The sequence below is a fragment of the Geotrypetes seraphini genome, chromosome 11 (genome assembly GCF_902459505.1).
Source record: "Geotrypetes seraphini chromosome 11, aGeoSer1.1, whole genome shotgun sequence".
Lineage (NCBI taxonomy): Eukaryota > Metazoa > Chordata > Amphibia > Gymnophiona > Dermophiidae > Geotrypetes > Geotrypetes seraphini.
In genome coordinates, this window is record NC_047094.1 from 26,296,906 (window position 1) to 26,324,760 (window position 27,855).

The following is a 27,855-nucleotide window of genomic DNA, read 5'->3' on the forward strand; positions in this document are numbered from 1 at the left end:
AAATTATTTGTTTATTTAGTTCGATTTCTATCCCGTTCTCCCAGAAGCTCAGAACGGGTTACAAGTAGACATTCACAATCGTTTGAAAACAGACTAGTCATGACAATAGGTTACAGTAGACAACAGCAGAGCTTATTCTAGAGACCAGACAGGTCGTAGCGAAGAAGTATATTGAGGAGGCAGTTTTTAATTGCCCGATTGGCGGAAGAGGAAGGTCTTTACTTTCTGCGGAAGGTGAAAATGGCCTCCGCAAAATCGAACCCCGAGGCCTGTATAATGGCAACAGGCCCCGCCGGGGCAAAAACGAAAAAAGGGGAAAAAAAGCAAAGTTTTTTTTTTTTTTTTTTACAAAGCAAAGAAAATGGAAACCCGAAGGCAAAGGAAGATAAAAAATGGAAAAAAGCGCGAGCGGGAAGGCAAAAAGTGGTTTCAACGGCCGTTGAAAAAACACACGCGTCTTCTTCGCTCCGCGGAAACGAAGAAACTGGGGACCACGCACTCCTCCGTCGGGCGGGAAGGCACTCGCGCACGCGCGGTGCGGCCAACTAGAAACTTCTAGTTAAAAAGGTCCGTACCGAGGGCTCCGTCGGTGACGTCACCCATGTGTTAAGAATATGCTGCCTGCTTGTCCTGGGATAAAGGTCTTTACTCTCTGCGGAAGGTCATTAGTGAGTCTAGCGACCTGGTCTGTGTGGGTAGTCGGTTCCATAGCTGAGGTAGGAAATGGCTGTAGGATTTTTTTGTACGCTGTATTCATTCGGAGGGATCTCCCTGCGGGAATGCCGAGTCTTTGTTCTGCTTTGGAGCGGAGGGGGCAGTTAGGGGTGTATAGGCGTAGCCTGGATGCTATGTGGGCTGGGTTTTTTGGTAGAATTAATTAATTAGATTTCTAATTTATTGGGCTGTTAATGTTCTTTAAGTACCCACTACTTCATCTGAAGCAGGGATGGGTTGGACTAGGGAGAGAAAAGCAAATTGCTCTATACCAGTGTCTCCAACCCAAACCCTTTGCAGGGCCACATTTTGGATCTGTAGGTACTTGGAGGGCCTCAGAAAAAAATAGTTAATGTCTTATTAAAGAAATGACAATTTTGCATGAGGTAAAACTCTTTATAGTTTCTAAATCTTTCCTTTTGGCTAAGTCTTAATAATAATTTATAGCTAAAGAGACATATGATCAAGAAACTGTTTTATTTTACTTTTGTGATTATGATAAACATACTGAGGGCCTCAAAATAGTACCTGGGGGGGCCGCATGTGGCCCCCGGGCCACGAGTTTGAGACCACTGCTCTAGAGGGCCTGTGTCTATAGAATGCTTTAAGGATAATTAGGTTAAGGGGCAGGTTTGTATGGAAAATATATATTTTTAAAAAATTCTGCTTCAAATGTGTATTGTTACCAATTTGCAAAGCTTTTGGTGGTTTTGGAAATGCTCTGTTATGTTCATTACTTAAATTTCAAACTAAAACATTTGATTAAAAAACGAACAGCACATTTTCAGTGAACAAACATTCAGCAATTGAGCAGTTAAACCAGCAGCGCACTTTCAGACTTACTACGAAATCTCTAGCCCTGCACAGCACTTCCGCAGGAACTCCACTGTGAGGGCTTGATGTCTCTTTCGGATACAAGATGTCACTGTGTAGAGAAAACAGACAGTAAACCATGTTAGGTTTTGCCTAGTTAGCCAAAGTAAAGAGATGAATTCAAACATTTCCTTTTCCTTCCAGACAAGTTGGATGATTGAACAGTGTCAGGGAGGGAAAGACAATTCCCTGCTGATGCCAGAGAATGCCTGCCTCTTACACATTCCTGGTTTACCACTTTAATAAGTGGCTTTGCTTAATTTTACCCAGGCTCGTGTGCAGAGGATTTGAATCTGCGTTTAAGTAGAGCACTGTTCAAGAGGGATTCAGACTAAAACAGGGGTCTCAAAGTCCCTCTTTGAGGGCCGCAATCCAGTCAGGTTTTCAGGATTTCCCTAATGAATATGCATTGAAAGCAGTGCATGCACATAGATCTCATGCATATTCATTGGGGAAATCCTGAAAACCCGACTGGATTGCGACCCTCAAAGAGGGACTTTGAGACCCCCCTGGACTAAAATCTACAGTAACCGAGGCTTCAGCAAGATGCACTTAAATCTGGGAGTCTGTAGGACTTATTCCGTCAGCCTCAGTTAAGAAACACTTTAATGCATCAAGGTTCCTTTCCTGCTGAAGGCTGAGAAATTTTATTTTTATATAGTTGGCTCCTTTCAAGTTTCCAAGTTTATTACGATTTCTTATTTAATTTTATTTATTTTAAAATGGAGAGAGTGAGGGAAAGAGATGCTGAGGTGAGGGGAGGGAATAGAAAGGGGAGAATTGGGTGTCTGAGTGAGAGGTAAAGAGATATGGTGAAGAAAGAGGAGCCAGCCAAAATCAACACTACACGGCCTCAAATCCAAAACAAAATAAAGTCCTAAATGTCTTTATTTCAAGTGTCATTGTCAATGCGCATGCTGTCCAGTTACAGAGAGCGTCATTTCTAAAATAAATTCCCCTGTGAAGTGCACCAAGTGTTAGGCACATTCTGAGCATTAAGTACAAATTCCATAATGGCATCTAGGTGTCCAGATTCCATTATAGAATACTAATTAAGTTGACACACCCCACCATTTAGGCAAACGCACTTACTCCATATCTTTGGCAGAACAGACTCCACAGGCTCTCGAAGCAATATGCCTTGCTTGATTTAGGGGGCAAGGCTTACTGCTGAGGCTCCTCTAGAAAAATGTGGGGAGGTGGAGGAAGTGGGGGGAGGGACCCCGCTCGAGACCCACCGGGTTTGACACCCCCGAGGTCGGACGGACCCCCAAACAGGGCCCGCCCAAGCTCCGTCCGGCCAAAAACAGGGACTAGAAACCCCCTAAACAAATTCCAACAGCCCTACCAAGGGAGATGGGTACAGATCACATCAACACCTGCTGGAGACTGAAAGAAGACTGAGGTAAATAGAGAAGGGAGCATATTATATACTGTCCCACAGTTTTGTTTTCAGTCTCCACCTGCTGGTCATGATTGGATATATACCCATTCGTAAAGATTAACCTCTACTGGTCTGGAGAGTGCTAAAGAATTGGCATTTTATCACGTACTTTTCTTGCCACAGACATTAAGGGGGGGGGGCTTCTGGCAGGAGGGACTGGGCATCCCTCCTGCTAGCCGACTTCGCAGCTGGGGGGGTTTCTTGCCCTGGCCGCTGAGCTTATCGCGGCAGGGAGATTCCCCTTCCCACGATCACCTCAGCGTCAACGACATTCTCTAACCGGCACCTGTGACCCTGACGCCAGTTAGAGAACTGGGGTGGTTAGGCAGGGTTTGGCGGACAGACGCGATTCTATATAGGACGCCTGTGTGCGATTCTCAAAAGCCACTTAGGTGGCTGATAAGACTGGGCATCCTGCACAGAATCAGGTCTTTAGTGCCCACCTAGCATTTACGCGCAAATCTGTAACATCCACTCGAGCAAGTGTTAGAATTCTAAAATCTGAGCATGCAACTGGTGCTTACATTTGGGCACCTGCATTACAGTGAGGGGGGTAAATGTTTACGAGAGAATGATGTTTCTCTCTTTAATGGGCCCCTGGAGCGCTCTCAGTCCGTGGGGCTGCAGTTACAGTACCTTTTCACAACCCAATTTCCCTGAACCAACAGCGCCACTTGCTGTGTACAGCGCAAGACAGCAGTTGGATCTGTTCCAGCCGCCACCAGGCCCATAAGGTTGGCAAAGGGCATAACTTTTACTAAAACAGAACAAACAGCAAAAGGCAAAAATCAATCTCAGTTTAACAGAAACCTTTACATTTCCCAAATATCAGGGCCCCCAATTTAACACGTCAGAGGCAAGGAATCCGACTGGCACAAAGAGGAGCACAGCAAATTTCTCTGCATCTGATGGCCCCAGCACAAGGCCCAGTTTCGGTTTTGGGCTTTGATCAGTGCGGTTTCATTATAACTTTTTACCACTACATCCAACTAAAATTCTGAGTCTTTGTAGTACAATCCAATTACAACCTGTAAAGACCCCAGTTTTCTCAACCCATTCCTCCTCTTTCATCAGAAAATCAAACAAAATCAATTAAAGTTAAGCAGTTAGATATAAAAAGAAGGGAGTCTTACAGATTCAGAGATCTGCCACAGTTCTTGGCACTTACTAAAATGTTTACAGGTTGCCAGTGGCGTACCAAGGGGGGGGCGGGGGGGGGCGGTCCGCCCCGGGTACCAAGCCCTGAGGGGGTGCTCCCGGTCCGGTCCAGTTACCCCCCCCCTGCGCCGGGTGTCGCGTCTGGAAACAGCCTGCAGCAAGATCGCGATGCCAGAGATCTTTGCCTGCTTCGACTGTTTCCTCCGCCACGGTCCTGCCCCTCCTCTGATGTCAGAGGAGGGGCGGGACAGCGGCGGAGGAAACAGCCGAAGCAGGCAAAGATCTCTGGCATCGCGCGATCTTGTTGCAGGCTGTTTCCCCAGGGCAGTAGCGTACCAAGGGGGGCGAGGGGGAGGTCCATCCCGGGTGCCGCCTTAGGGGGGGGTGCACAGCTGGCCCGGTCCCTATCGCGCTCCTACCCTCCCAGCGAAAGCAGCATCGGCGCCATTATCGAAAAAGGTAATGGCGCCAGGCCTTGGAGCACCAAGGCAGACCGCTTCTCCCCCCTCCCAGCCGAAACCCCGCTGACCATCCTATCTCTCTCCCCCCCCAAGTGAACCTTTCTGACCCTCCCAGCGAAAGCAGCAAACCTCCCTCCAGTAGCGTCGGCTTTATCCTCCCTCTGCCGCATCACTGATGACGTCATCAGTAACGCGGCAGAGGGAGGAGAAAGCCGCGAAGGAGGTTTGCTGCTCTCGCTGGGAAGGTCGGAAAGGTTCACGGGGGGGGGGAGATAGGAGGGTCAGCGGGGGTTCGGCTGGGAGGGGGGAGAAGCGGACTGCCTCGGTGCTCCATTACCTTCTTCGGGCAGCAGCAGCGTTTACAATTCGCTGCTGTTGCCGGCTTCAGGCCGTGTTCTCTGCCGGGTCCTGCCTACTTCCAGTTTTCATGAAGACAGGACCCGACAGAGAGGAAGGCCTGAAGCGGGCAACATCAGTGAATTGTGAATGCTGCTGCTGCCCGATGAAGTTCAGGACATCGGGGAAGGAGCAGGGAGAAATCGGCTGCTGGCTTGGGGGTGAGGGTAGGGAAAGAATCGTGGAAGTGGAGAAATCGGCACGATGGCTTTGTGCAGGCTAGGGGGAGAGAGAAAGAAAGGAAAAAATAAAGAGGGGGGGCCAGGGGGAGAGAGAAAGAAAGGCAGAAAGAAAGAGGGGGACCAAGGGGAGAGAAAGAAAGGCAGAAATAAAGAGGGGGACCAAGGGGAGAGAAAGAAAGGCAGAAATAAAGAGGGGGTCAAGGGGGAGAGAAAGAAAGGCAGAAAGAAAGAGGAGGGCCAGGGGGAGAGAGAAAGAAAGGCAGAAAGAAAGAGGGGGACCAAGGGGAGAGAAAGAAAGGCAGAAATAAAGAGGTGGGTCAAGGGGGAGAGAAAGAAAGGCAGAAAGAAAGAGGGGGGCCAGGAGGAGAGAGAAAGAAAGGCAGAAATAAAGAGGGGAGCCAGGGGGAGAGAGAAAGAAGAAGGATCAGAAGAAGGACCAGAGACTCATGAAATCACCAGACAAAAAAGTAGGAAAAATGATTTTATTTTCAACTTAGTGATCAAAATGTGTCCGTTTTGAAAATTTATATCTGCTGTCTATATTTTGCACTATGGCCCCCTTTTACTAAACCGCAATAGAGTTTTTTAGCGCAGGGAGCCTATGAGCGTCGAGAGCAGCGTGGGGCATTCAGCGCAGCTCCCTACGCTAAAAACCGCTATCGCAGTTTAGTAAAAAGGGAGGGGGAATATTTGTCTATTTTTGTATAGTTGTTACTGAGGTGACATTGCATAAAGTCATCTGCCTTGACCTCTTTGAAAACCCGCGGAATATAAATGATAATTAACATTTTCTCTGCGTACAGCGTGCTTTGTGTTTTTAAAATTTTATTGTTGGTAGATCATTTTGACTTGGCCACAAAGGTAAGGGGGAGGGAGGGAGGGGAACTGCTGAAAGACATCTAATAATCCTTGCAGGCTTGACTGCAGGGAATTATTTTTGTAAAATCATGTTTTGTTATGTGACTGGCATTATCTAGACCTTAATTTCTATGAATGAATAGAATGAAAATGATATAAAATTACTTGCTTGTTTTTATGTGCGTGCGCTGAAGGAAAGTGGAGAGAGAGTGGGCTGAGGATGCTGAAGGGAAATGGGGAAGAGAGTGGGGAGAAGACGCTGATTTATAAATTGACAATTGTACAGAATATTGTTTCTTTTTATACTTTAATATAAACAATTCAAGGCTTGTGTGGATGGAATCAGGTGGTTTGCGGGGATGGGGACCGAGCTTACGGGGATTAGTCCAATAAAATTGTATTTTTTTATATCTCATTATTTGTTTTATTTTTATTTGTTAATTTATAAAGTGGTGATTGTTATGTATCAGTTTTTTCAAATTTACATCTACTGTCTTTATATTTTGCACTGTATTAGAGGACATGTGTTACTGTTTTTTGTGGTGTTGCATTGTATCCAGGGTCTGGTTTCTTGGCGGATCAGTTTAACTTTTGTCTACATATTTCTATTTTTAGTTTGTGATTATTCCATTTTGGGCGAGGGTGTATCTCTGTTCTGTGTGTATGAAAAAGACATAGTTTTCAGTTGGCATTGACTACAGGACCAATTGACTGTGCGGGATCTGGCTTGTTTAGTTTTACAATGTATGTGTTGGTGTTCTAGTGCTCACTGCAGTGTTTAAGATGCAGCCTTTTCCTAGGTACACTCTTGTGGTGCGATATGTAGATTGGTACTAAAAATCATATTTTTCATATAGATGGGGGGGGTGTCAAAAAATGATGGGCCCTGGGTGCCACATACCCTAAGTACGCCACTGCCTGCAACTACTCCATATGTACTTCTAATGTCATGACAATTTAGACATAATTTATGTTTTGTTATGTTTGGAATAATGGTTACATATATGAGGTTCAATAAAAGAAAATTTTCACTGCCTGTTTCTATTCTGACCATTTATTCCATTTCATGGTTATTGCAAAAAAAAAACAAAAAACATTTTTTTACATGGGGGGGGGGGGGTGTCAAAAAATGATGGGCCCCGGGTGCCACATACCCTAGGTACGCCACTGCAGGTTGCAGAGACAATTAAAAAAAAGGGGGGGAAATGCCAGAATGACACCAATTATAGCACTATCGGTTCCAGAAATTATTCTGTGAATTGATTGAAAATTAGAGAATGACACGGTGACAAAATTCATCACCGTTCCCGTCCCCGCGGGTAACCGCGGGAAACCATCTTCATGTCATTCTTTAAGGAAAGAGGGAAGAATCAGAGTATGAATGGCCACAACCACTGACCCACAAGCTTTGCTTTGAAGAAGGACTGAGGTTGAGACAGACACTACAGAATGACAGTCTCTGGTATCCAGAGCAGATATTGTGATGTCATAATGCCTCATTCCACCAGTGCCTAAGAGCCAATCACATCAGTGATGTCACAATGGCCTCATTATCCTTGGCTCACATAAGAATCAGAGTATGAATGGCCACAACCACTGACCCGCAAGCTTTGCTTTGAATAATGCTGGTGTAGAAGGACAGAGGATGAAATAGACACTAGAAAATGACATGGGTTTATTTCCCGCGGTTATCCGCGGGGACCGGGAATGGTGATGAATTTTGTTACCGTGTCATTCTCTATTGAAAATCCACAAATGCATTCAGAGATCAAAACAATGCCGCAGAAAGATGCAGAACTATTTCCTACTGTATTGGGTGCTGCAGGCTTGATTAAAATGAATTTCCAAGCACACCTGGATAAATTGCCTCTACAAACGCTGCAAGAAAGCTCTCTTGGCACGATGCAAGCACTACAGTGAGCCTTAGCAGTAAATTAGAGAGACGGAGATCATACTCCACAAACCCCGACTGCCTCTTTGCATATCAGTCATGAAGCAAAGCCATCAGAAACAATACATAACATAACTTTATTTTTCTATACTGCCTCAATCAAAAGAATTCTAGGCGGTTTACACAAAAAAGAAAAAACTGGATAATCAGCGAAATACAAAATATTAATAGTAAGAATACAGCATATTAACTAAAAGGTCGATAAAAAAAATTTAAGTTAATACAGTAAAATTATTATGTTAAGAATAAAACCTCGAATTAAGAGATAAATTTATCAAATAGTAGTCTTAATTTCTTTTCGGAAGGCACCGTAAGACAGTATGGCTCCGCTAATGTAGTTGCCCAACCAGGACTGTTGTTTAATTGCTTGAAATGCGAGCATCCTGTCTAAGAAAGACCTAACTTTACAGCCTAAAATCTTCGGGTATGCAAATAAGTTACAATTCCTGGTTACCCTCACCGGGTTACGAAATGAGATAACAGGTAGACAGGGGCCAATCCCCAGAACAACTTGAAACAAAGGCATGGAAATTTGAACATTACTCGTGCTTCCACCGGCAACCAGTGCAGAGATGCACGTACCATTCTTCATCAGGATCCGGATTTGATCTGCGAGGGGCAAAGTCCTCAGCTGTGCCATAGACAGCACATTACTTGGGGCCATAGGTTTTTCCCTTCAAGAAAAAAAAAAAAAAGGATGGACTGGAAAAGATACAACTCGCAAACAATGAATAATTTATTTGAGTATTTATATACCACTTATAGCAGTGGTCTCAAACACGCGGCCCGGGGGCCACATGCGGCCCGCCAGGTACTATTTTGAGGCCCTCGGCATGTTTATCATAATCACAAAAGTAAAATAAAAAACAGTTTCTTGATCATATTATTATTAAGACTTAGCCAAAAGGAAAGATTAATAAACTATAAAAAGTTTTACCTCATGCAAATCGTCATTTCTTCAATAAGACATGAACTATTTTTTCTGAGGCCCTCCAAATACCTACAAATCCAAAATGTGGCCCTGCAAAGGGTGTAAGTTGGAGACTACTGACTTATAGCCTAAATCAGTGGTTGTTCCCAACCCTGTCCTGGAAGACCACCAGGCCAATCGGGTTTTTAGGCTAGCCCACCTGAAAACCCGATTGGCCTGGTGGTCCTCCAGGACAGGATTGGGAACCACTGGCCCAAGTGGTTTACATTCAGGTACTTAAGCATTTTTCTATGTCCCGGTGGGCTCACTCTACCTAAGGTACCTGGGTCAATGGGGGGGATTAAGTGACTTGCCCAGGAGCAGCATGGGTTTGAACCCACAACCTCAGGGTGCCAAGGCTGCAGCTCTAACCACTGGTGCCACACACTCCCACAAATTGTTTTCAAAAGCGCAATGTTCTCATTCAAGATGTTCAGATTTGCCAATTTCACTTACTTTTCCTCCTCTACACTTGGAGGCATCAGCATGGTCAGGTACTCACTGTGCAAAGAAAAGAAAAATACAGAAACACATTGACGTGAGCAATCAAGATTTTCCACGTTACATTTACACTGGTACTCGGGAAACTAAGCTCAGAAGTCACACTGCTCTGTTTACACTTTCCTGGCCAATCTCTCTGTTACCCTACAAGGCCTCTCCCTACACTCCATTATGCCTTTCTATCACGCGCAGCCTTCAGGATTCCCCCCACCCCGTTTTCTCCAATACAGGCCAAACACTGCGGGATGCCCCTCCCTCCACAGTCACTTCTAATGCTACTCCCTAGCCAACCACTAAGTGGTGCTCTCTACTCAAGGGCTCCAGTGGCACCATCCACCCTGGTCAAGCCAAGGACCAGGATATTGAGCTGAGAACCTGTCTCTATACAAGTGGGAATCCTTAACTACAAAGCCCCATCTCTCCACACTCTATCCAAAAGCGCCAGAGCCACTTGAACAAACAAATCCAGATGTTATTTTACCTGGGAGATTTAATTAACTCTGTGCTCTCTGCCATGCCTGGAGATTGACAAAACAAATACTGTCTTTCGTGCTCCGAGCGACTGTCCTGAGGAAAAGAAAAATTCAGCTGAACACAGAGGCTTCAGTTCTTTATGCCTTACAGACATAAGGAGAGTGTCAGCCAGACCACAAAACCAGCATATACACACCTTTATGTAAATATTCATGCTACAATATAGCATGGCACCTACCTAACTGCAACAGCATGTAACTTGAGAGGAGGTGTAAGCATGGGCAGAGCGTGAGTGGGGCACACAGTTACATAAAATTATAAATGCTGTAATTTTTGTGGGTTGGGGGGGTTGGGGGTTTTTTTTTTTAGCAACTTAGGTGAAGACAGATGATCTTTTGGTGGCTGAGGTCCCTAGAACCGCTTGGGATTTGAGTATATTACAAGACTGTTTATGTTCGGTGCCCAAATGACTAAGTGACCATGGTTTGGTCCTGAATAAGGATAAGACCACAGCATGTTAGGTGACAGGGAAGGAGGTCCGCCTTTCTAAGTCTGGTCAAACAGGTTTAAAATGTGATGGCAAAAGCTAGACAAATGCTAGGGTGCATAGGGAAAGGTATGGCCAGCAGGAAGTATTGATGCCCCTGTATAAGACTCTGGCGAGATCTCATTTAGAATATTGTGTACAATTCGGGAGACCGCACCTTTAAAAAGATATAAAAAGGATGATGTCAGTCCAGAGCAGTAGTTTCAAACTCAAAGCCTTTGCAGGGTCACATTTTGGATTTGTAGGTACTTGGAGGGCCTCAGAAAAAAATAGTTAATGTCTTATTAAAAGAAATGGCAATTTTGCATGAGGTAAAACTCTTTATAGTTTATAAATCTTTTGGCTAAGTCTTAATAATAATATTGTAATTTATAGCTAAAGAGACATATGATCAAGAAACTGTTTTATTTTACTTTTGTATTATGATAAACATACCGAGGGCCTCAAAATAGTACCTGGCGGGCCGCATGTGGCCCCCAGGCCATGTGTTTGAGACCACTGGTTCAGAGGAAGGCTACTAAAATGGTACGTGGTCTTTGTCATAAGGCACATGGGGACAGACTTAAAGATCTCAATCTGTATACTCTGGAGGAAAGGTGGGAGAGGGGAGATATGATAGATGTTTAAATAACTACGTGATGTAAATATGCACGAATCGAGTTTCTTTCATTTGAAAGGAAGCTCTAGAACAGGGCTGCCCAAGTCCAGTCCTCAAGATCTACTGGCAGGCCAGGTTTTCAGGATATCTACAATGAATATGCATGAGAGAGATTTGCATACCAAGAAGGCAGTGCAGGCAAATCTCTCTCATGCATATTCATTGAGGATAACCTGAAAACCTGGCCTGCCAGTAAATCTCGAGGACTGAACTTGGGCAGCCCTGCTCTAGAATGAGAGGGAATAGGATGAAGTTAAGAGGTGATAGGTTCGGAAGTAATCTAAGGAAATATCTTTTTACAGAAAGGGTGATAAATGCGTGGAACAGTCTCCCAGAAGAGGTGTGTCTGAATTCAAGAGCGTGGGACCTCTTAGAGAGAGGAATAGATAATGGCTACCGCAAATGGGCAGACTGGATGGGCCATTTGGCCTTTATCAGCCATCATGTTTCTATGATTCAATCCCAGTAGTTGATATCATTAAATACTTGGGGACGATTTTCAATTCTGCCATGGTTCATAGGGGATTATATGACTCACCAAAAATTTTGAGCAATGTGAAATTAGTTTGATGTAAATGCTTTTCATATTATTTTGCATGCCCTTTTTGTTTCTCAATTGGGTTATGCAAATGCTGTGTTGGCAGGATTATTACATTACATTAGGGATTTCTATTCCGCCATTACCTTGCGGTTCAAGGCGGATTACAAATGGATTGTCCGGAGATTAGAAGAATTTAGGGAGTAGTTTGTACATTTCTTTGAGTTGCTAGGGATTACATCTGAGTTGTCATGATATTATCTAGTGCAAACCTTAAAAAGTTACAAACATTGCAAAACATGGCGATCCGTATTTTACGTAGCACTCACAAATATATCACCCCACCTTGTATCATCATTGGTTCCCTGTCCAATATAGAATTTTATTTAAACTACTGATTTTGATACACAGGGTTTATAATGAGAGAAGTCCCTATTTCTTGGGCGGACCTGCATCAAATTTAAGGATACCCTCTTTAGATGGGGTTTGATTGACATCTCAAACATCTTTTATTTTTACTATAATTTTTCATATTTATAGTTCAATCTGAACAGTAAAGAATATAGATAGCACATCCATAAACAATCAATTAAACACACCTTTTCCTCATTATATACGGCCTCTTCTACAAAGCTACGTTAATGGCCCCAAAGCCCATAGAGATTTAAAGGGCTTTGGGGTCACTGCCGCACGGCTTTGTAAAAGAGGTAGATAATCTTTCTAGCCCAACATAATGGAGGAGTTACTTAAACTTAATACATAATATTACAAGTAAATATTAAACTCAGAATAAACTGAGCTACTCCTTCTTATCTGCTGTAATAAAGATCAGCAATTAATTTTCAAGCTTCCTTATCCTTGCTCTGTTCCTATGTACTTAGAAATTGTTGCAAATGTGCAGGATCCCAAAATATTAATTCTTTTTGTAGCACTTTAATAATACACTTGCATGGAAATTTCAAGAAAAATACAGCATTCAAAGCTAGTACCTGAGATTTTAACTTAAGGAATTCTTTTCATCAATATTGTGTTGCCATAGCAACATCAAGAAATATGGAAACAAGATCACCACAAAATTTCATACTTCTTTTCTTAAACTCAAACATCTTTTAAAGGCCCATTATGTTATGGCTGCCTTTGAAATCACCCTTTCATCAAGATTAGCGAGAATGTCATCAAAATAGTTATCTGTTTTTAATTATGATTTCAGGTAGTTTTAATTTTATCTATGGGCTTTCCTGTCCATTTTTGCGGTTCCTTTCCACTCGATGGAAGTCAGAGTAATACTTTTAAAACCAATAGGAGGAAATGTTTCTCCACTCAGAGAATAGTTAAGCTCTGGAATGCGTTGCCAGAGGATGTGGTAAGAGCGGTTAATGTAGCTGGTTTTAAAAAAAAAGGTTTTGACAAGTTCCTGGAGGACACACATAGGAGAAGCCACTGTTTGCCCTAGATTGATGGCATGGAATGCTGCTACTATTTGGGCTTTTGCCAGGTACTTGCGACCTGGACTGGCCTCCATGAAGACGGGATACTGGGCTAGAAGGACCATTGGTTTGATCCAGTAAGGCTATTCTTATATTCTTATGATTTATATTTGTAACATACACCAAGCAGTGTAAAAAATTTTAAACTATAAGCATTTACACCAGCTCTGGCAGGCTTCACTGCCCGTGTCTAACATATAGACAGGTACACGACCTTTTACATGTGTGTTCTCTAAAGTAGATAATGACACAGGGACAAATTTGTCCCCATCCTGTCCCATTCCTTTAACCGCACAAGCCTCAAACATTTATGATTTTAAAGAGTTTGAGGCTTGTGCAGATGAGGATGGAGCTTCCAGCAATGGGGCAGGGACAGAAAAAGAACTTGCGGGGACAGAAAGGGAAAATGTGTTCCCGCGGGGACGGGGAAAAATTTGTCCTTGTGTCATTCTCTACTCTAAAGGAAAGTAGGTGCCCTTTTCAGAGCCGTCCTCAGTGTTTCTCCTGCTTGAAACCTGTCATTATCCCAGGACAATCAGGCAGGTATTCTCACTAGTGGGTGACGTCATCCAACGGAGCCCCGATGCGGAAGAGAATAGCTGCCTGCTGTCCCTGGATAACAACTGTTACGGTAAGTAACATTGCTGTCAGGTATGTATATCTCCCCACAATTTCCAGCTCCTTGCTACAGAGAACCAAGAGATAAGACATGCTCTCACCTTCACACCATAGTAATGCAGATGAACCCAGGGTTCTTCTGCTTGCTTTTTCTGCAGGAACTCGTAGGACTGTACACGTCGCTGACGTGCCTGTTCCGACTCCGGACGAGAAAAGCGTACCTGCAAAAATCAAACATGGTTCATGCGTTTCTCTGAAGCAACACCGTAAAGCTTTCAAAAGCTCCCCACAGACACACATTGCTTGTAGAATTTAATTTTAACTAAAATGGCAGAGCCATAAATCTGGATAATTATGAATATATTTTATTTTGATTTATGCTGTATGCTTTTATGTTTTGATTGGCTGAATATGATTAAGTACACTGACTAGAATTGGAAAGACAGAGCGGAATACAAATATTGAACATAAGAGGTTACTGTGGATAGAAAATCTTAGAAAACAGAACTATGGAATGAAATTCCTTTTATCTTAAGGGGTTCCGGTTCTTTTCAATTTTTTCATAAAACTTTAAAAACTATTTTGTTTGCTAAACATTTTTGAAACCATAAGCATTAATATTTCTCCTAACCTTGTCTCTTCTTTTCATCTTTTTTTGTATTTTTTAAAAATCATTGTTAACCGAGTCGAGCTCCTTATTTGGTTGATGACCCAGTATACAAAGCTAAGTTTTAGTTTAGTTTAAAACAGGGGCTCTTAAGCATCGCAGCTCATCAGTAGAGCACAGGCACAAACAGGTCAATATCTTTCTCCGAAAACTTATGACTATTTACCAAGTCAGGTACCTTTCCATGGCTGATATATGCCCTACACATCTCAAGCCTGAGGTTACTCAAAGAATCTGGACTAAAGCTGCTGAACGCAGAGTACAGACAGTAGGCTAAAGTGGACTTGTGAATCATCAGACTGTCTTTAATTCACGACACATCAAATATGATGTCAACATCACAAATTTTCCCAGCACACTGTCTAATGCAGGGATCTCAAAGTCCCTCCTTGAGGGCCGCAATCCAGTCAGGTTTTCAGGATTTCCCCAATGAATATGCATGAGATCTATGTGCATGCATTGCTTTCAATGCATATTCATTGGAGAAATCCTGAAAACCCGACTGGATTCCAGCCCTCGAGGAGGGACTTTGAGACCCCTGGTCTAATGGGTCTGGTGTGGGACATTCCAAAAGTACAGATTTCCAGTTGTTGTTATGCAACTTTGCCAGGGTCACTTAACTACCTTGCGCCCCAACTTATCATAGTAAGCTCTCTTGGGAGGGGACATGGTAACCAATGTCTTCCCAAGAGGAACTTCGACTTACAGTAATCTGCTTAACATCTTCCTCTGCCTCATCTTGGGAAGAATCACCAGCTGAAAAAAAAGAGAGTAGAAAACACAATGTCCTGCTTGCTGTTTTTAACATTCTTCTGCCCACGATATTTCTTACATGCTCTGTTAAAGATACTTTAGACAGGAGAAATGAAGAACATCACTGTATATACTCTGCTCTGGAACAGACTCCTAACTGCAAAAAGGCCACCACAGAGGGTAAATGTAACTGAATCAACGCCCAAACTTTGTCACTTGCTTTTGGTTGAAACTGAAAATAGAGCCAAGGCAGAGAGAACAAGTCCACCCCGGGCCGCTGCCACCCTTGACTCTCCCAGCAGAGAGCACGGGTCCTCCTAGACTGACACCACTCCCGACCTTCCCCCCGGCAGAGTAAGAGCATGTCCTGCCAAGCCAGTTACCACCTTCCACTACCCAAAGAGCCTCCCTGGCGGTCTAGTGGCCTCTTCTGGGTTGAAGGATCCCTAGTTGGTCCTGGCCCCGTGAGTTCCTCAGTCAAAATGGCTGCCGAAACTGCCACAGTCTATCCCAGCAGCCATTTTGAGCTTGGAATCAGCATGCACAGGAGTGATTAAGGGTGACCAGCCCGGTAAGGCGGGACCCGCTTTCTGATGGTGCTACTGAGGACAAGCGATGGGGGAGGGGGGAGGGAGGACGTGCCCAGCTGAAAATGTACAGTATTGACATTTTCATCCAAAAGCAAAAAATAGCCAAACCCAGATATCTGATCAGTTTCAGTGCTGAAGCCAAAACTGAAATTTGATTGGCCTCTAGGCCATCAATTACACAATTATTTCTCTTATACTACAGATTAACCAATCAGAAAGCAGCTGCAGTCAGAAAACTCTGACCGGAATATCACTGCCCAATTTGCCATAACTCCAACCTGAGCCTCTACCCTGCAGCCAGCTAGGTTTCAACATATTCTTGATGAACTGTGCAGAACCTAAGAATAGCCATACTGGGTCAAGCCCATTATCCCGTTTCCACAGTGGTCAATCCAGGTCAAAAGTACAAGCAAAAACCTAAACAGGGCAAGCAGTTGCTTTCCACATCTGTCTCAATAGCAGACTATGAACTTTTCCTCCAGGAACTTGTCCAAACCTTTTCTAAACCCAGCTACATTAACCGCTATTACTACATCCTCTGGCAATGTGTTCCAGAGTTTAATTATTCTCAGAGTGAAAAAATATTTCCTCTTATTGGTTTTAAAAGTATTTCCCCTTTAATTTCATCGCGTGTCCCCTAATTTCTGTAATTTTTGATGGAATAAAAAAAATCGATTCACTTGTACCCGTTCTATACCACTCAGGATTTTGTAGACGTCAGTAATATCTCCCCTCAGCCTCTGCTTTACATGCTATTTTAGTTTTTCCTCATATGAGAGGAGTCCTATCCCTTTTATCATCTTAGTCACTCTCCTTTGAATCTTTTCTAATTCCGCTATATCTTTTTTGAAATATGGCGACTAGAATTGAATGCAATACTCAAATTTAGATTGCATCATGGAGTGATACAGAGGCATAATATTCTTAGTCTTATTTACCATCCCTTTTTTAATAATTCCTAGCATCATTTGCTTTTTTGGCTGCCACCGCACATTGGGTGGACAGTTTTATCGTATTGTCTTTGATAACACCTAGATCCTTTCCTTGGGTGTTGACTCTTAAGGTGGACCCTAGCATCTGCTAACTATGATTTGGGTTATATTTCCTCAATGTGCATCATTTTGCATTTATCCATATTAAAATTTCATCTGTCTTTTGGATGCCCATAAGAATTGCCGCCGCTGGGTCAGACCAGTGGTCCATCGTGCCCAGCAGTCCGCTCATGCGGCGGCCCTCTTATCAAAGATCAGTGCCCTGAGACTAGCCCTACCTGAGCACGTTCCAGTTCAGCAGGAACTTGTCTAACTTTGTCTTGAATTCCTAGAGGGTGTTTTCCCCTATGACAGTCTCTGGAAGAGCGTTCCAGTTTTCTACCACTCTCTGGGTGAAGAAGAAGGAGAAATTAGGTTCTTACCTGCTAATTTACTTTCTTTTAGCTTCTCCAGACCAGTAGAGGTTAATCTTTACAAATGGGTATATATCCAATCATGACCAGCAGGTGGAGACTGAAAACAAAACTGTGGGACAGTATATAATATACTCCCTTCTCTATTTACCTCAGTCTGCCGAATAGCCAAGCAGAACCAAGAACTGGAAAACAGAAAGAAAACAATACTCCGAACAGGAGTAACAAATAACATACCCAAATGCTGTTGGAAAATGCAGAGGAGAAATACCCAAAGGAAAATGTCCCCACAGCTCGCCAGCTAAGCCAGCCGAGCCACAGCCGCTGTTCTTCAATTCTCCCCAGCCCTAGAAAAATACTAGAACCCGCAGCAAAACACAAAACTGCCCGCAAAACAGCCCCAACAACAACAACAACAACAGACAGGGTGGGGACCTCTACTGGTCTGGAGAAGCTAAAAGAAAGTAAATTAGCAGGTAAGAACCTAATTTCTCCTTCTTTAGCACTCTCCAGACCAGTAGAGGTTAATCTTTACAAATGGGACGTACCAAAGCAGTCCCTCTCATGGGCGGGACCCCCGAAGGGCCGATACCAGAACACGCTCACCGAACACCACGTCCCGACGCGCCTGAACATCTACCCGATAATGTCTAACAAAGGAATGCAAGGAGGACCAAACCGCAGCCTTACAAATATCCACTGGAGGCACGAGCGACGACTCAGCCCAAGAAGCTGCCTGACCCCGAGTGGAATGAGCCTTGAGAAACTCCGGAACAGGCTTCTGTCTCAGAAGATAAGCGGAAGCAATCGTCTCCTTGATCCAGCGCGCAATAGTAGCCTTAGAAGCGCCAGCCCCCCCCCCGACGAAGACCCGCCAGAAGGACAAAGAGATGATCGGGTTTCCGGAATTCCCGGGTCCGCTGCACATAAGAGCGGAGGACCTGACCGACATCCAACTTGCGCAGCTGCCGTTGCTCAGAAGAGCCCTCCCGACTACCCAAGACCGGGAGGACCACCGATTGATTGACATGAAAAGGAGAAACTACTTTCGGCAGAAAGGAAGGAACAGGCCGCAAGACAACCCGCTCCCTCGAAAATTCCAAGAAGGGAGCCCTACAAGAGAAAGCCTGTAGCTCAGAAACTCGCCTAGCGGAAGTAATGGCCACCAAAAAGACCGCCTTCAGAGTAAGGTCCTTCAAAGAACAGCCATCCAACGGCTCGAAAGGCGGGCGCACCAACACAGAGAGAACCAGATTGAGATCCCAAGAGGGAACAGAGGGCCGTAGGGGAGGCCTGAGCAACTTGGCCGCCAACAAAAAGCGAATCACATCAGGAATGGCCGACAAACGCTGACCTGTCACCAACCCTCGAAAAGCCGACAGGGCCGCAAGTTGAACCCGGAGAGAAGACCAAGCCAGGCCTCTATCCAGGCCATCCTGCAAGAACTCTAGAATGTTAGGCAGGGAAGCGCGAAAAGAGAACACTCCCCGCGCCCGGCACCATCCCTCAAAGAGATGCCAAACCCGCACATAAGCCCGAGAGGTAGAAAGCCTCCAGGACCCCAAGAGTGTAGAGATCACCTTATCTGAATATCCCTTCTTACTAAGGCGACCCCTTTCAAGAGCCAAGCCGTAAGACAGAAGGGAGACGGGTCGAACATGGGAATGGGACCCTGCGTCAGAAGATCGTCCAAGAGAGGGAGAGGAAGAGGATCCGCCACCAGATGCCTCACCAGATCCGCATACCACGGACGTCGAGGCCAATCCGGAGCCACCAGAACCACCAGACCCGGATGGTGAACAATGCGAAGAAGTACTCTGCCCACTAATGGCCAAGGAAGGAACACATACAACAGCCCCTCCGTTAGCCACGGTTGGACCAGAGCATCCAGACCCTCGGCCAGACAGTCCCTGCGACGACTGAAGAAACGGGGCACTTTGGCATTGCCACTCGTGGCCATCAGGTCCATCAGGGGCTGCCCCCAAGCCTGCACTATCAACTGAAATGCCACGGCGCCAAGACACCACTCTCCTGGATCCAGGAAGTGACGACTGAGGAAGTCCGCCTGAACATTTTCTACCCCGGCTATGTGAGAGGCCGAGAGATCCAGAAGATGGGACTCCGCCCAAACCATGAGCCGAGCCGCCTCCTGCGCCACCTGAGTGCTCTTGGTGCCCCCCTGACGATTGACATAAGCCACCGCCGTGGCATTGTCCGACAGGACTCTGACCGACTTGCCCAACAAAAGGGAGTGACTACATCATGGGTTCTAAGAACATTGTTACCATCACCACCTCTGCCAAAATTCATGATATCACTATTTCGGACCATGCTGCTGTTTCTTGTTCTTTGAACTGGTCTAACCTTCCTAAATCAAGACAATGGAGATTGAACAACCTTCTTTTACAAGATGACTCTTATCTCCCACATCAAGCATGAATCTCAGATCTTCTTCCTCAACAACATCTCCTCTGTTTCTGATTTTTCCCTTGTTTGGGAATCTTATAAAGCCTGGCTGCGAGGAGAATCGATCAGCTTTGCCGCTTCTCTCCTTAAACAAAAGAAATTAACCCTCCACCAACTTGAATCTGACATTCATATTTATGAAACTCAACTTTACCACCATTTTGATTCCACCGCTTACAAGAAGTTGCAACAATTGAAATTTCAGTATAATGAAATTTTTAGTTCTCTTGCCTCTGCCTCAATATTTCGACGCTCAGCAACATATTATGCATCCTCTAATAAATCTGGACATCTCCTGGCCACATATCTTAAAGGCAGGCGTTCTAAACAACGGATCACTCATATCAAAACCGCTACTGGCCACCTTCATACTACTACAAAGGACATTTTGGAAGACTTCCGCACCTTTTATGAAAATTTGTACACCTCCGAATCTTCCTCATCAGAACTCCACATCACGGAATTTCTACATTCTCTGGATCTGCCTTCCCTCACTGCCTCTCAACAGCAATCCCTGAGTCGTCCCTTGTCTCTAGAAGAAATCACTAAAGCTGTCTCTTCGCTCCCTTCTGCTAAAGCTCCTGGTCCAGATGGTCTTCCTTCTGAATTTTACAAATCTCTCTCCACTTTTCTATTGCCTCACCTACTTACCTACTTTCAACATTTAATTGACTCTCCTGACAGCCTTCATCGTTTTTTAGAAGCAAACATCATCCTTCTGCCAAAGCCGAATCGTGATCCTCAACTGGTGAAGAATTATCGTCCTATTTCACTTCTAAACTTGGATTACAAAATCTTTGCTAAACTCTTGGTTTTGCGATTGGAAACAGTCATGCCCAGCTTGATTCATAGAGACCAAGTGGGCTTCATGAAAGGACGTTATGGTGCCGATAATACTAGACTCTTATGTCATATCCTCCACTCCGCCCTGTCAGACACCAACTCCTCAGCTATAGTTTCCCTGGATGCAGAAAAAGCCTTTGACAGGGTGGAGTGGAAATATCTTTTTTGTGTATTGTCTCATTTTGGCCTCCCCCAACAATTTACCCATATGATCTCTCTGTTATACCATTACCCCATGGCTAAGTTGATTGTTAATGACGACGCCTCAACCTCATTTACTCTATCCCGAGGAACTAGGCAAGGCTGTCCTATGTCCCCTCTCTTATTCAACCTTGCTCTTGAACCTCTCCTCGCAGCCATCCGGCAATCCCCAAGTATTAAGGGTATTATAATTGCTAATGTGGAATTTAAGATCTCAGCATATGCTGATGATGTTCTTCTATATCTTACTGACCCGCAATCCTCCGTATCCTCCCTAGGCCATCTTATTTCTTTCTTTTCCACAATGTCTGGTTACAAAATTAACTGGGATAAATCTGAAATAATGCCTCTCAATAACTCCTGTATTCCTTTCACCAACACGTCATATCCCTTTACTTGGGTTACTTCAGGCATAAAATACTTAGGCTTACCATTTGAAAAGGACATCAATTCTTCCTCTCAAGCTATAACTGCCAAACTCGTTTCTCAGGTCAAAGATGCATTAGCCTCTTGGTCCCCATTACATCTTTCCTGGTGGGGGAGACTGGATACATTAAAAATGATGGTAATTCCCAAAATCACTTATATTTTTAACATGTTTCCTCTCATGTTCCCCCTTCCTCTTTACAAACAGCTAGAAAGCCTTATGCTCCGCTTTCTTTGGAATAATAAACCGCATCGTATTTCACTGCTAAAATTGAAGTCACCTAAACAATCTGGTGGGGTTAATTTCCCAGACCTTCGCTGCTATCATAAGGCTTTCATTCTGAGGCAAGGAGCATTGTGGCTTTCTCCCTCAACTGTCTCCGATCCTCCTAATTGGCTCTCCCTAGAAACAGCTCTTATGCGCCCCTATCCGCTACTGAGACTTTTGGGCTCCACCCTTCTTAAGCATTCTCCTTATAACCCACTTATTATGACCACTTACAAAGCTCTCGCAGAGCTTGATAAAAATCTAGACATACCCTGGTGTAAATCATCTTATTATCCTTTATGGAATAATCGTCAATTTCTGATAGATAAAAAACCTATTACATGGCCCTCCTGGTTCACCAAACATATCTGGTCTATAGACTCTATCTGTCATCCTGATGGGTCTTGGCTTTCCTTTGCTGATCTAATGACTTCCTTTTCACTTCCTGAATCATAATTCTATCGCTGGCTGCAACTACGCTCCTCCATAACAAAATCAGGTTTCCTTACTCCTGGCCCCAATTCTATACCGTCTCTATATACTCTCTCCATCCAATTTTTAGATGCTGGTCATACCGCCTCCCATTTCTATAAACTTCTCAAATCCCATTTTCCTAACCCATCTCTTTCTCTCTTACGATCCTGGGAACAGGACATAAACAAGACCGTTTCCGAGGATGACTGGTCTCGCATCTTTCACTCTACTTTTCACATCTCCAGATCGGCATCCTTTCTCCAAAGCATGTTTTTTCTTTTGCACAGAGCCCAATGGACTCCCCTCAAATCTCACAACATAAATCCCTCCTATTCAAAATCCTGTTGGACGTGTCATAAAGAGGTGGGTTCTTTAAAACATCTCCTCTTTTCCTGTTCCTCAATACACTCCTTTTGGAATGAGGTCTGGGATACTATTTGCTCCATTTTCCACCTTAACAAATCCCTTGATTATCAAATGTTACTTCTCAAATCCACTGCCCTGAAGGACACACTTTCAGAGGATGATGCTTACCTGATAGATTTCTTGCTTTCCCTCGCTCTCAAGCTCCTACTTAGCAACTGGAAAGACCTTTCTAAGGTGTCACATACTCAATGGTGGAATTCAGTCTGTCTTACATATCGCACTGAAGCTTACTTAGCTAAAGCCACCAATAGATTCTCTCGCTTTCAAACCAGATGGAACTCACTAAGAATCTTCCTCAGTATTCCTATTTCTTGATCTTTCTGGCTCTGTCATACCTTCTACTTTTCCCTTTTCTTCCTCCTTTTTATTTTTTCTTTATTCATGCTGTAGAGTTGTATTTTCACTTGTTCTAAGTGTATGAGTTATACAACTACTGTTTATTCCAGGTTATAATGATATCGCTCTGTTCAGATATTGGTTTGTACATGCACTATATTACGTACTTTGTATAACTCTTGTTTTTCATTCATCTGTATGTTTACCTTTGAAAAATGTTTCAATAAAAAAAAAAAACCTTGACTTAAAAAAAAAAAAAATTACAAAGACTAGGGGGCATTTAATGAAGTTACAGGGAAATACTTTTAAAACTAATAGGAGAAATATTTTTTCACTCAGAGAAGAGTTAAGCTCTGGAACGCATTGCCAGGTTGTAGTAAGAGCGGATAACGGAGCTGGTTTTAAGAAAGGTTTGGACATTTTCCTGGAGGAAAAGTCCATAGTCTGTTATTGAGAAAGACATGGGGGAAGCCACTGCTTGCCCTGGATCGGTAGCATGAAATATTGCTACTTTTTGGGTTTTGGCCAGGTACTAGGGACCTGGATTGGCCACCATGAGAACAGGCTACTGGGCTTGATGGACCATTGGTCTGACCCAGTAAGGTTATTCTTATGTTCTTAAGCTTCCTACAGAGTCTATTAAAGCAAGTTATTTAACATCTGAAGTCTTTGGTCTTGGCAATCAAGTAAACAGCTGCTTGCTCTAAAGATGAAAGACAGACAGATGCTATGACATGTCTGTGCTGCCCTCCACCGACTCAAGTCAGAAAATCAAAATTTCTCATGGAATGAGCATTTTGTTATAGATTAAGCTCGTTTCCTGCTTCCAAAAAATAAACTGACCCAGAGGCTGAAGGGAGCCCAGGGGCCATTACCGGGTCTGCAATTGTAAAGAAATTCTGCCAGGTAACACTTGCCTTCATTTGCCGCTTCTCTTTCTCGGTGTTTGGCATCAGCTTTATCCAGGTAGGAGAAACTGGGCCGCAACTGCAGAATTCCATGCAGTGGTGTTAAATGTAGCTCGCCTGCCAAAAAATAAGTCAAGATGTTATCTGCAAAAGTGGAATTCAGAAAGTGAAGCAAATATAAACTGACGGATAATAAGTTTGTTTTCGTCACATTCAGCTGTATTGTCTCCAGTAACATGTCACACCCCCTCTAATGAAGAGCTGTAATTTGGCATCCATATACACGTAGGGGGACTTTAGGGGAATCTTGACCATAATGGCAATATTTTTTTTTTTTTTTGAGAGGTTACAATGAAATGTGATGCAGGCTGGCCTACATCCAACCCTCCCCCTAAGAAATGGAGACTAGGTAGTCTGTTTTGAACACCTCATAATAGCCAGGCTATAATACAGACAGATAAGGGTGTGAGGAAACTGTCAAGGCAGACAAAATCTACAATCCCTGTTACCTAGGCCACCAATCACAAATGCCCCTGTGGTACCAGGATATTCCACAAGGAAGAATATGACGATGGATATCACCAATTATTTTCTTAATCAACTAATGTGATGATGTACCTCAGCCGAGATGCACATGGAAAAGCACGTTTGTCCGACTGCTGGAAACCCTGCTTGAATGGGCTATAAGTGGGAGAGGATGCATCACCCAATTCTATAGAGCGCTTATCCAACAAAACACAAGCCCCATTAAATATATACAAATTTGGGAAACCCTGTTGGGACAGCCTCAGCCAAACCAGTGATGGGAGAAATAATCGCAGAACTTATTACACCCTTCTATTGCGAGCTCCTTGGTGGAAATCGGATATAAAATGCTCTATCAGTGGTATCTTACCCCGGCACGTCTCCATAGAATATAACCCCAATCTTCGGAATCATGTTGGAGACAGTGCGGGCAGCAGGAAACATTTCTACATATAATGGTGGGACAGTCCGAAAATTATTCCTTTTTGGGATATGGTGTTTGAAACTATCAGACATACTGCATAGACCAATTCGCAAAACTATGGGCAGCGCTCTGTTACGTCTCCCTCATGGGATGTTGCCTCGCAAATTTCAGAAATTGGCTTTCCACATGTTTGCTGCCGGCAGCTCATTGGAAACGCGCCCTTCCTCCATTTTGGCAGCACTTTCTTGGGAAGTTAGATTTTATTTTCCGGATGTCCAAATTGACTGCAATGATGCAAAATAGATTGTCCCTCTTCCTCAAAATCTGGGATCCCTACATGAAATGGTCCACCCATCTCACTTAGTCTTGCCCAGCTGTAGACTATCACCAAGTTCTCTTATCCTCTCATTTTTCTTTTTTGCAACCGTTCATTCGGAGGTGGGGGGGGGGGGTTTAGTCCCTCAGGTTGAATTGTTTAGCCTTGTATTGAAGAACCGCGGTACGGCTTCTTGATAGTGTGGGAATGTGGGGTGTCTGGCTGTTGTATATTTGCTTACTGGTTGTATTTTGTACTGTTCTTTGAAAAAGCTAAATTAAGAAAAAGGAAAAGCACGGTTGCTATCAATGTGCCCAAGACCCTATATCCTACTTGCAGGACATCTGAAAACATGGACAGGTCGTCAGGTGGCCTTTATCTGCCATCATGTTTCTGTTTCCACTAAATGACACCCTCTGGGATGGACTATTATACTAATCTTAGTTATTCATTCTGGTGGAATTCTTTATGTCACATGGAAAGAGTAATTGCTTTGCAGAAAGGGAATTATAATAATTTTATAAAGATTTAGGGGCCATTGGAAAATTACTGTAATGAGTAGACATCATTTTTCATTGATAATATTTTTACTTAGGGGTAGGGGTGGGTATGAAATTGTGTTGCATAATTAAGATTATAACAAGTATATGCTATTTTCATTTAAGTTAATTGTGGAAGGGTGGGAGGGAAGGGATTAAATTTTATGTATTTATGATAAGAGAAAGTTTTTCAAGTGATTTGTAAAAGTTTTCAAGGATGTGATTTGTGCACTTGTAAGTTTTAAAATGAATAAATTAAAAAAAAAAAAAGTATTCTTGAAAGAATAGAGAGGTGTCTACAGGTTTATATATGGGTCTAATTTGAGATCTTGGAAAGTAAGGCACATATTCTATAAACGGGGTCTTAATTTAGACGCCTAACACTGTGCAGATCTCTGGGCTTAAGCTAATATTTCAAGTTTATTTGCTATTTATATGCCGCCCATCAATGGAGATTGTCCCAAGCGGTTTTTACATTCAAGCATTTTTCCTTATCTGTCCCTGTGTGCTCACAATCTACTCAACGTACCTGGAGCAATGTAGGATTAAGTGACTTGCCCTGGTTCATAAGGAGCAGTGCTGGCATGAACCCACAACCTCAGGGTGCTGAGGCTGCAACTCTAACGGCTAGGCCACTCCCACATCTGCACACTTCCCACTTAACACACTACGCACTTTTGTGTGTATGTATATTCCCAGATTTTATTCACAAAATAGGCTCATAAAATGCCTTCCTGTCTGTACTATGACTATTTTCTATAAGAAGAAGATAACGTCACCTTTTCTGTAGACTGCAGCCGCATAGCGGGAGGTGTTACTGGCAGCCTGTATGGATGTGAATGTCTGCTTATCCATAAGCTTCCTGTACAGAAACCAAGGAATAAACACAGGTTATACAGAAATACCTAGAGCTATCATTACATTTTTTTTTTTGTTTAAACAATTTTTGTTGATGGCAAAAGAGCAACAAGAGCAAAACAAACAGTATCAACAGTTTACAAGCAAGTCCATACAGAAAACTTTCTGCTATGCCAACCATGAAATAGTTTTATAGAGTAAACAGAAACCACCATAAATACGATACACCTCTGTGCATCAAAATTATACTAGACAGCACCCATCCACAAAGAAAAAACCCCTTCTGTAACACAGAGAACAAGCCAGTCCAGTCTATCCCCTACCACCCACCCCTTTCTTCCTTCCCTAAACCACCAGAATCGCTATGCCAAACACCTCTATGAAAACGCTGACCCTTCTGCCACCAACCCCAACCCACCCAGACAAGGGGCTAGGAATATTTTTTTTCTGTTTTGAGGTTCCATGTGGTAACCCCCCCTTTATTACGCTTTCTTCTCTTGCAAGCATGGCCTTAGGGCCCTGTCTAACCACAAAGAGATCTGCTAATTCAGAAAGGCTGTGGCTGGGCTGAAATCTCCTGGACTGTACTAAGCGTGTTATTCTGAAGCTGAAAGAGAGAGAGGATAGAGTGCTGCACCCATTATATAGCTGCACATTCAGGATCAGATGCACTAAAGCCGGTGATCATCGTTAAACCTGTTTTAACAGGCTTTATCAACGATCAAATTTGCCAATCCAATGCACCACCTGTTTTTCTGCACAATTGTTCATTCCCTGATCTGACTATGCAAAATACTCATTAATATTAAAATGCCATGTAAATTAGTACAGCGACTGATGCTCTAACATGGCTTCCCGATGCACTAAAAAAAGTGATCGCTTTTAGCAATCCCAAAAAAGGTACTGGTCAAGACCAGTCGCTTACCTTTCTTTTTTTTTTTTAATGGGCACAGATGCTGTGCAAGTTACACATGCAAAATATTTGCCCCATTAGAAAAAAAAAAAAAAAGCGCCCCCACCACCTATGATGGCCCTCCCCAACAAACCAGCACTGGGAACCAACTCCACCCCCCCTCCTCACGCCAGTGAAAACGGCATGGCAAGAGGAAGTGGGCATCCCTTCTGCCTTTTTTTCTGGGGGAAAGGGCCCCTTTGGTGGCAGGAGGGAGTAGGCATCCTTCATGCCATTTCGCTGCCTGGGGGGGGGGAGAGATTTGGCATGACAGTAAGGAGTGGGCATAGTCCCTGTCATTTTTGTCTCATGGGGGGAAGGCAAATAGCAGGAGGGAATGGCCATCCCTCCTACCGATTTTCGCTAGCGTGGGGGGTGATTAGGGGGATTCCTGGTGCTGCGTTCAACAGGGTTGTTGGGGAGGGCCATTATCGGCGGGGGGGGGTAGGGTTTTTTTCTTAATGGGGCAGATATTGTACGTGTTTAACAGACACACCATCTGTGTCCATTAAAAAAAAAGAAGGAAAAAAAGGTTTCCTGCCTTGAACAACTGAGTTGAAGGAGGCTTTCCTCTGCCTCTCAGCTGTTCGGGCTTTACCCTGCCGGCTTTGTGCACGTGTAAGAGTCGCTCTCACAGCGATCAATCGG

The 27,855-nt window shown here is 43.8% G+C and overlaps 1 protein-coding gene across 3 annotated transcripts in view; it reads right to left on the reverse strand.

Moving 5' to 3' along the window:
* POLR3E (RNA polymerase III subunit E) overlaps positions 1-27,855 on the reverse strand; it is a 69,199-nt gene that overhangs the window by 28,073 nt on the left and 13,271 nt on the right. For all 3 annotated transcript variants that reach the window (XM_033914188.1, XM_033914189.1, XM_033914190.1), the window contains 9 exons: positions 26,177-26,259; positions 23,603-23,710; positions 15,204-15,253; positions 13,932-14,051; positions 9,990-10,075; positions 9,464-9,508; positions 8,620-8,711; positions 3,668-3,788; positions 1,558-1,639 (listed from right to left, as the gene is read on the reverse strand). In XM_033914188.1, coding sequence (XP_033770079.1) covers positions 1,558-1,639; positions 3,668-3,788; positions 8,620-8,711; positions 9,464-9,508; positions 9,990-10,075; positions 13,932-14,051; positions 15,204-15,253; positions 23,603-23,710; positions 26,177-26,259 — 787 coding nt within the window. The remainder of the gene's footprint in view (positions 1-1,557; positions 1,640-3,667; positions 3,789-8,619; positions 8,712-9,463; positions 9,509-9,989; positions 10,076-13,931; positions 14,052-15,203; positions 15,254-23,602; positions 23,711-26,176; positions 26,260-27,855) is intronic.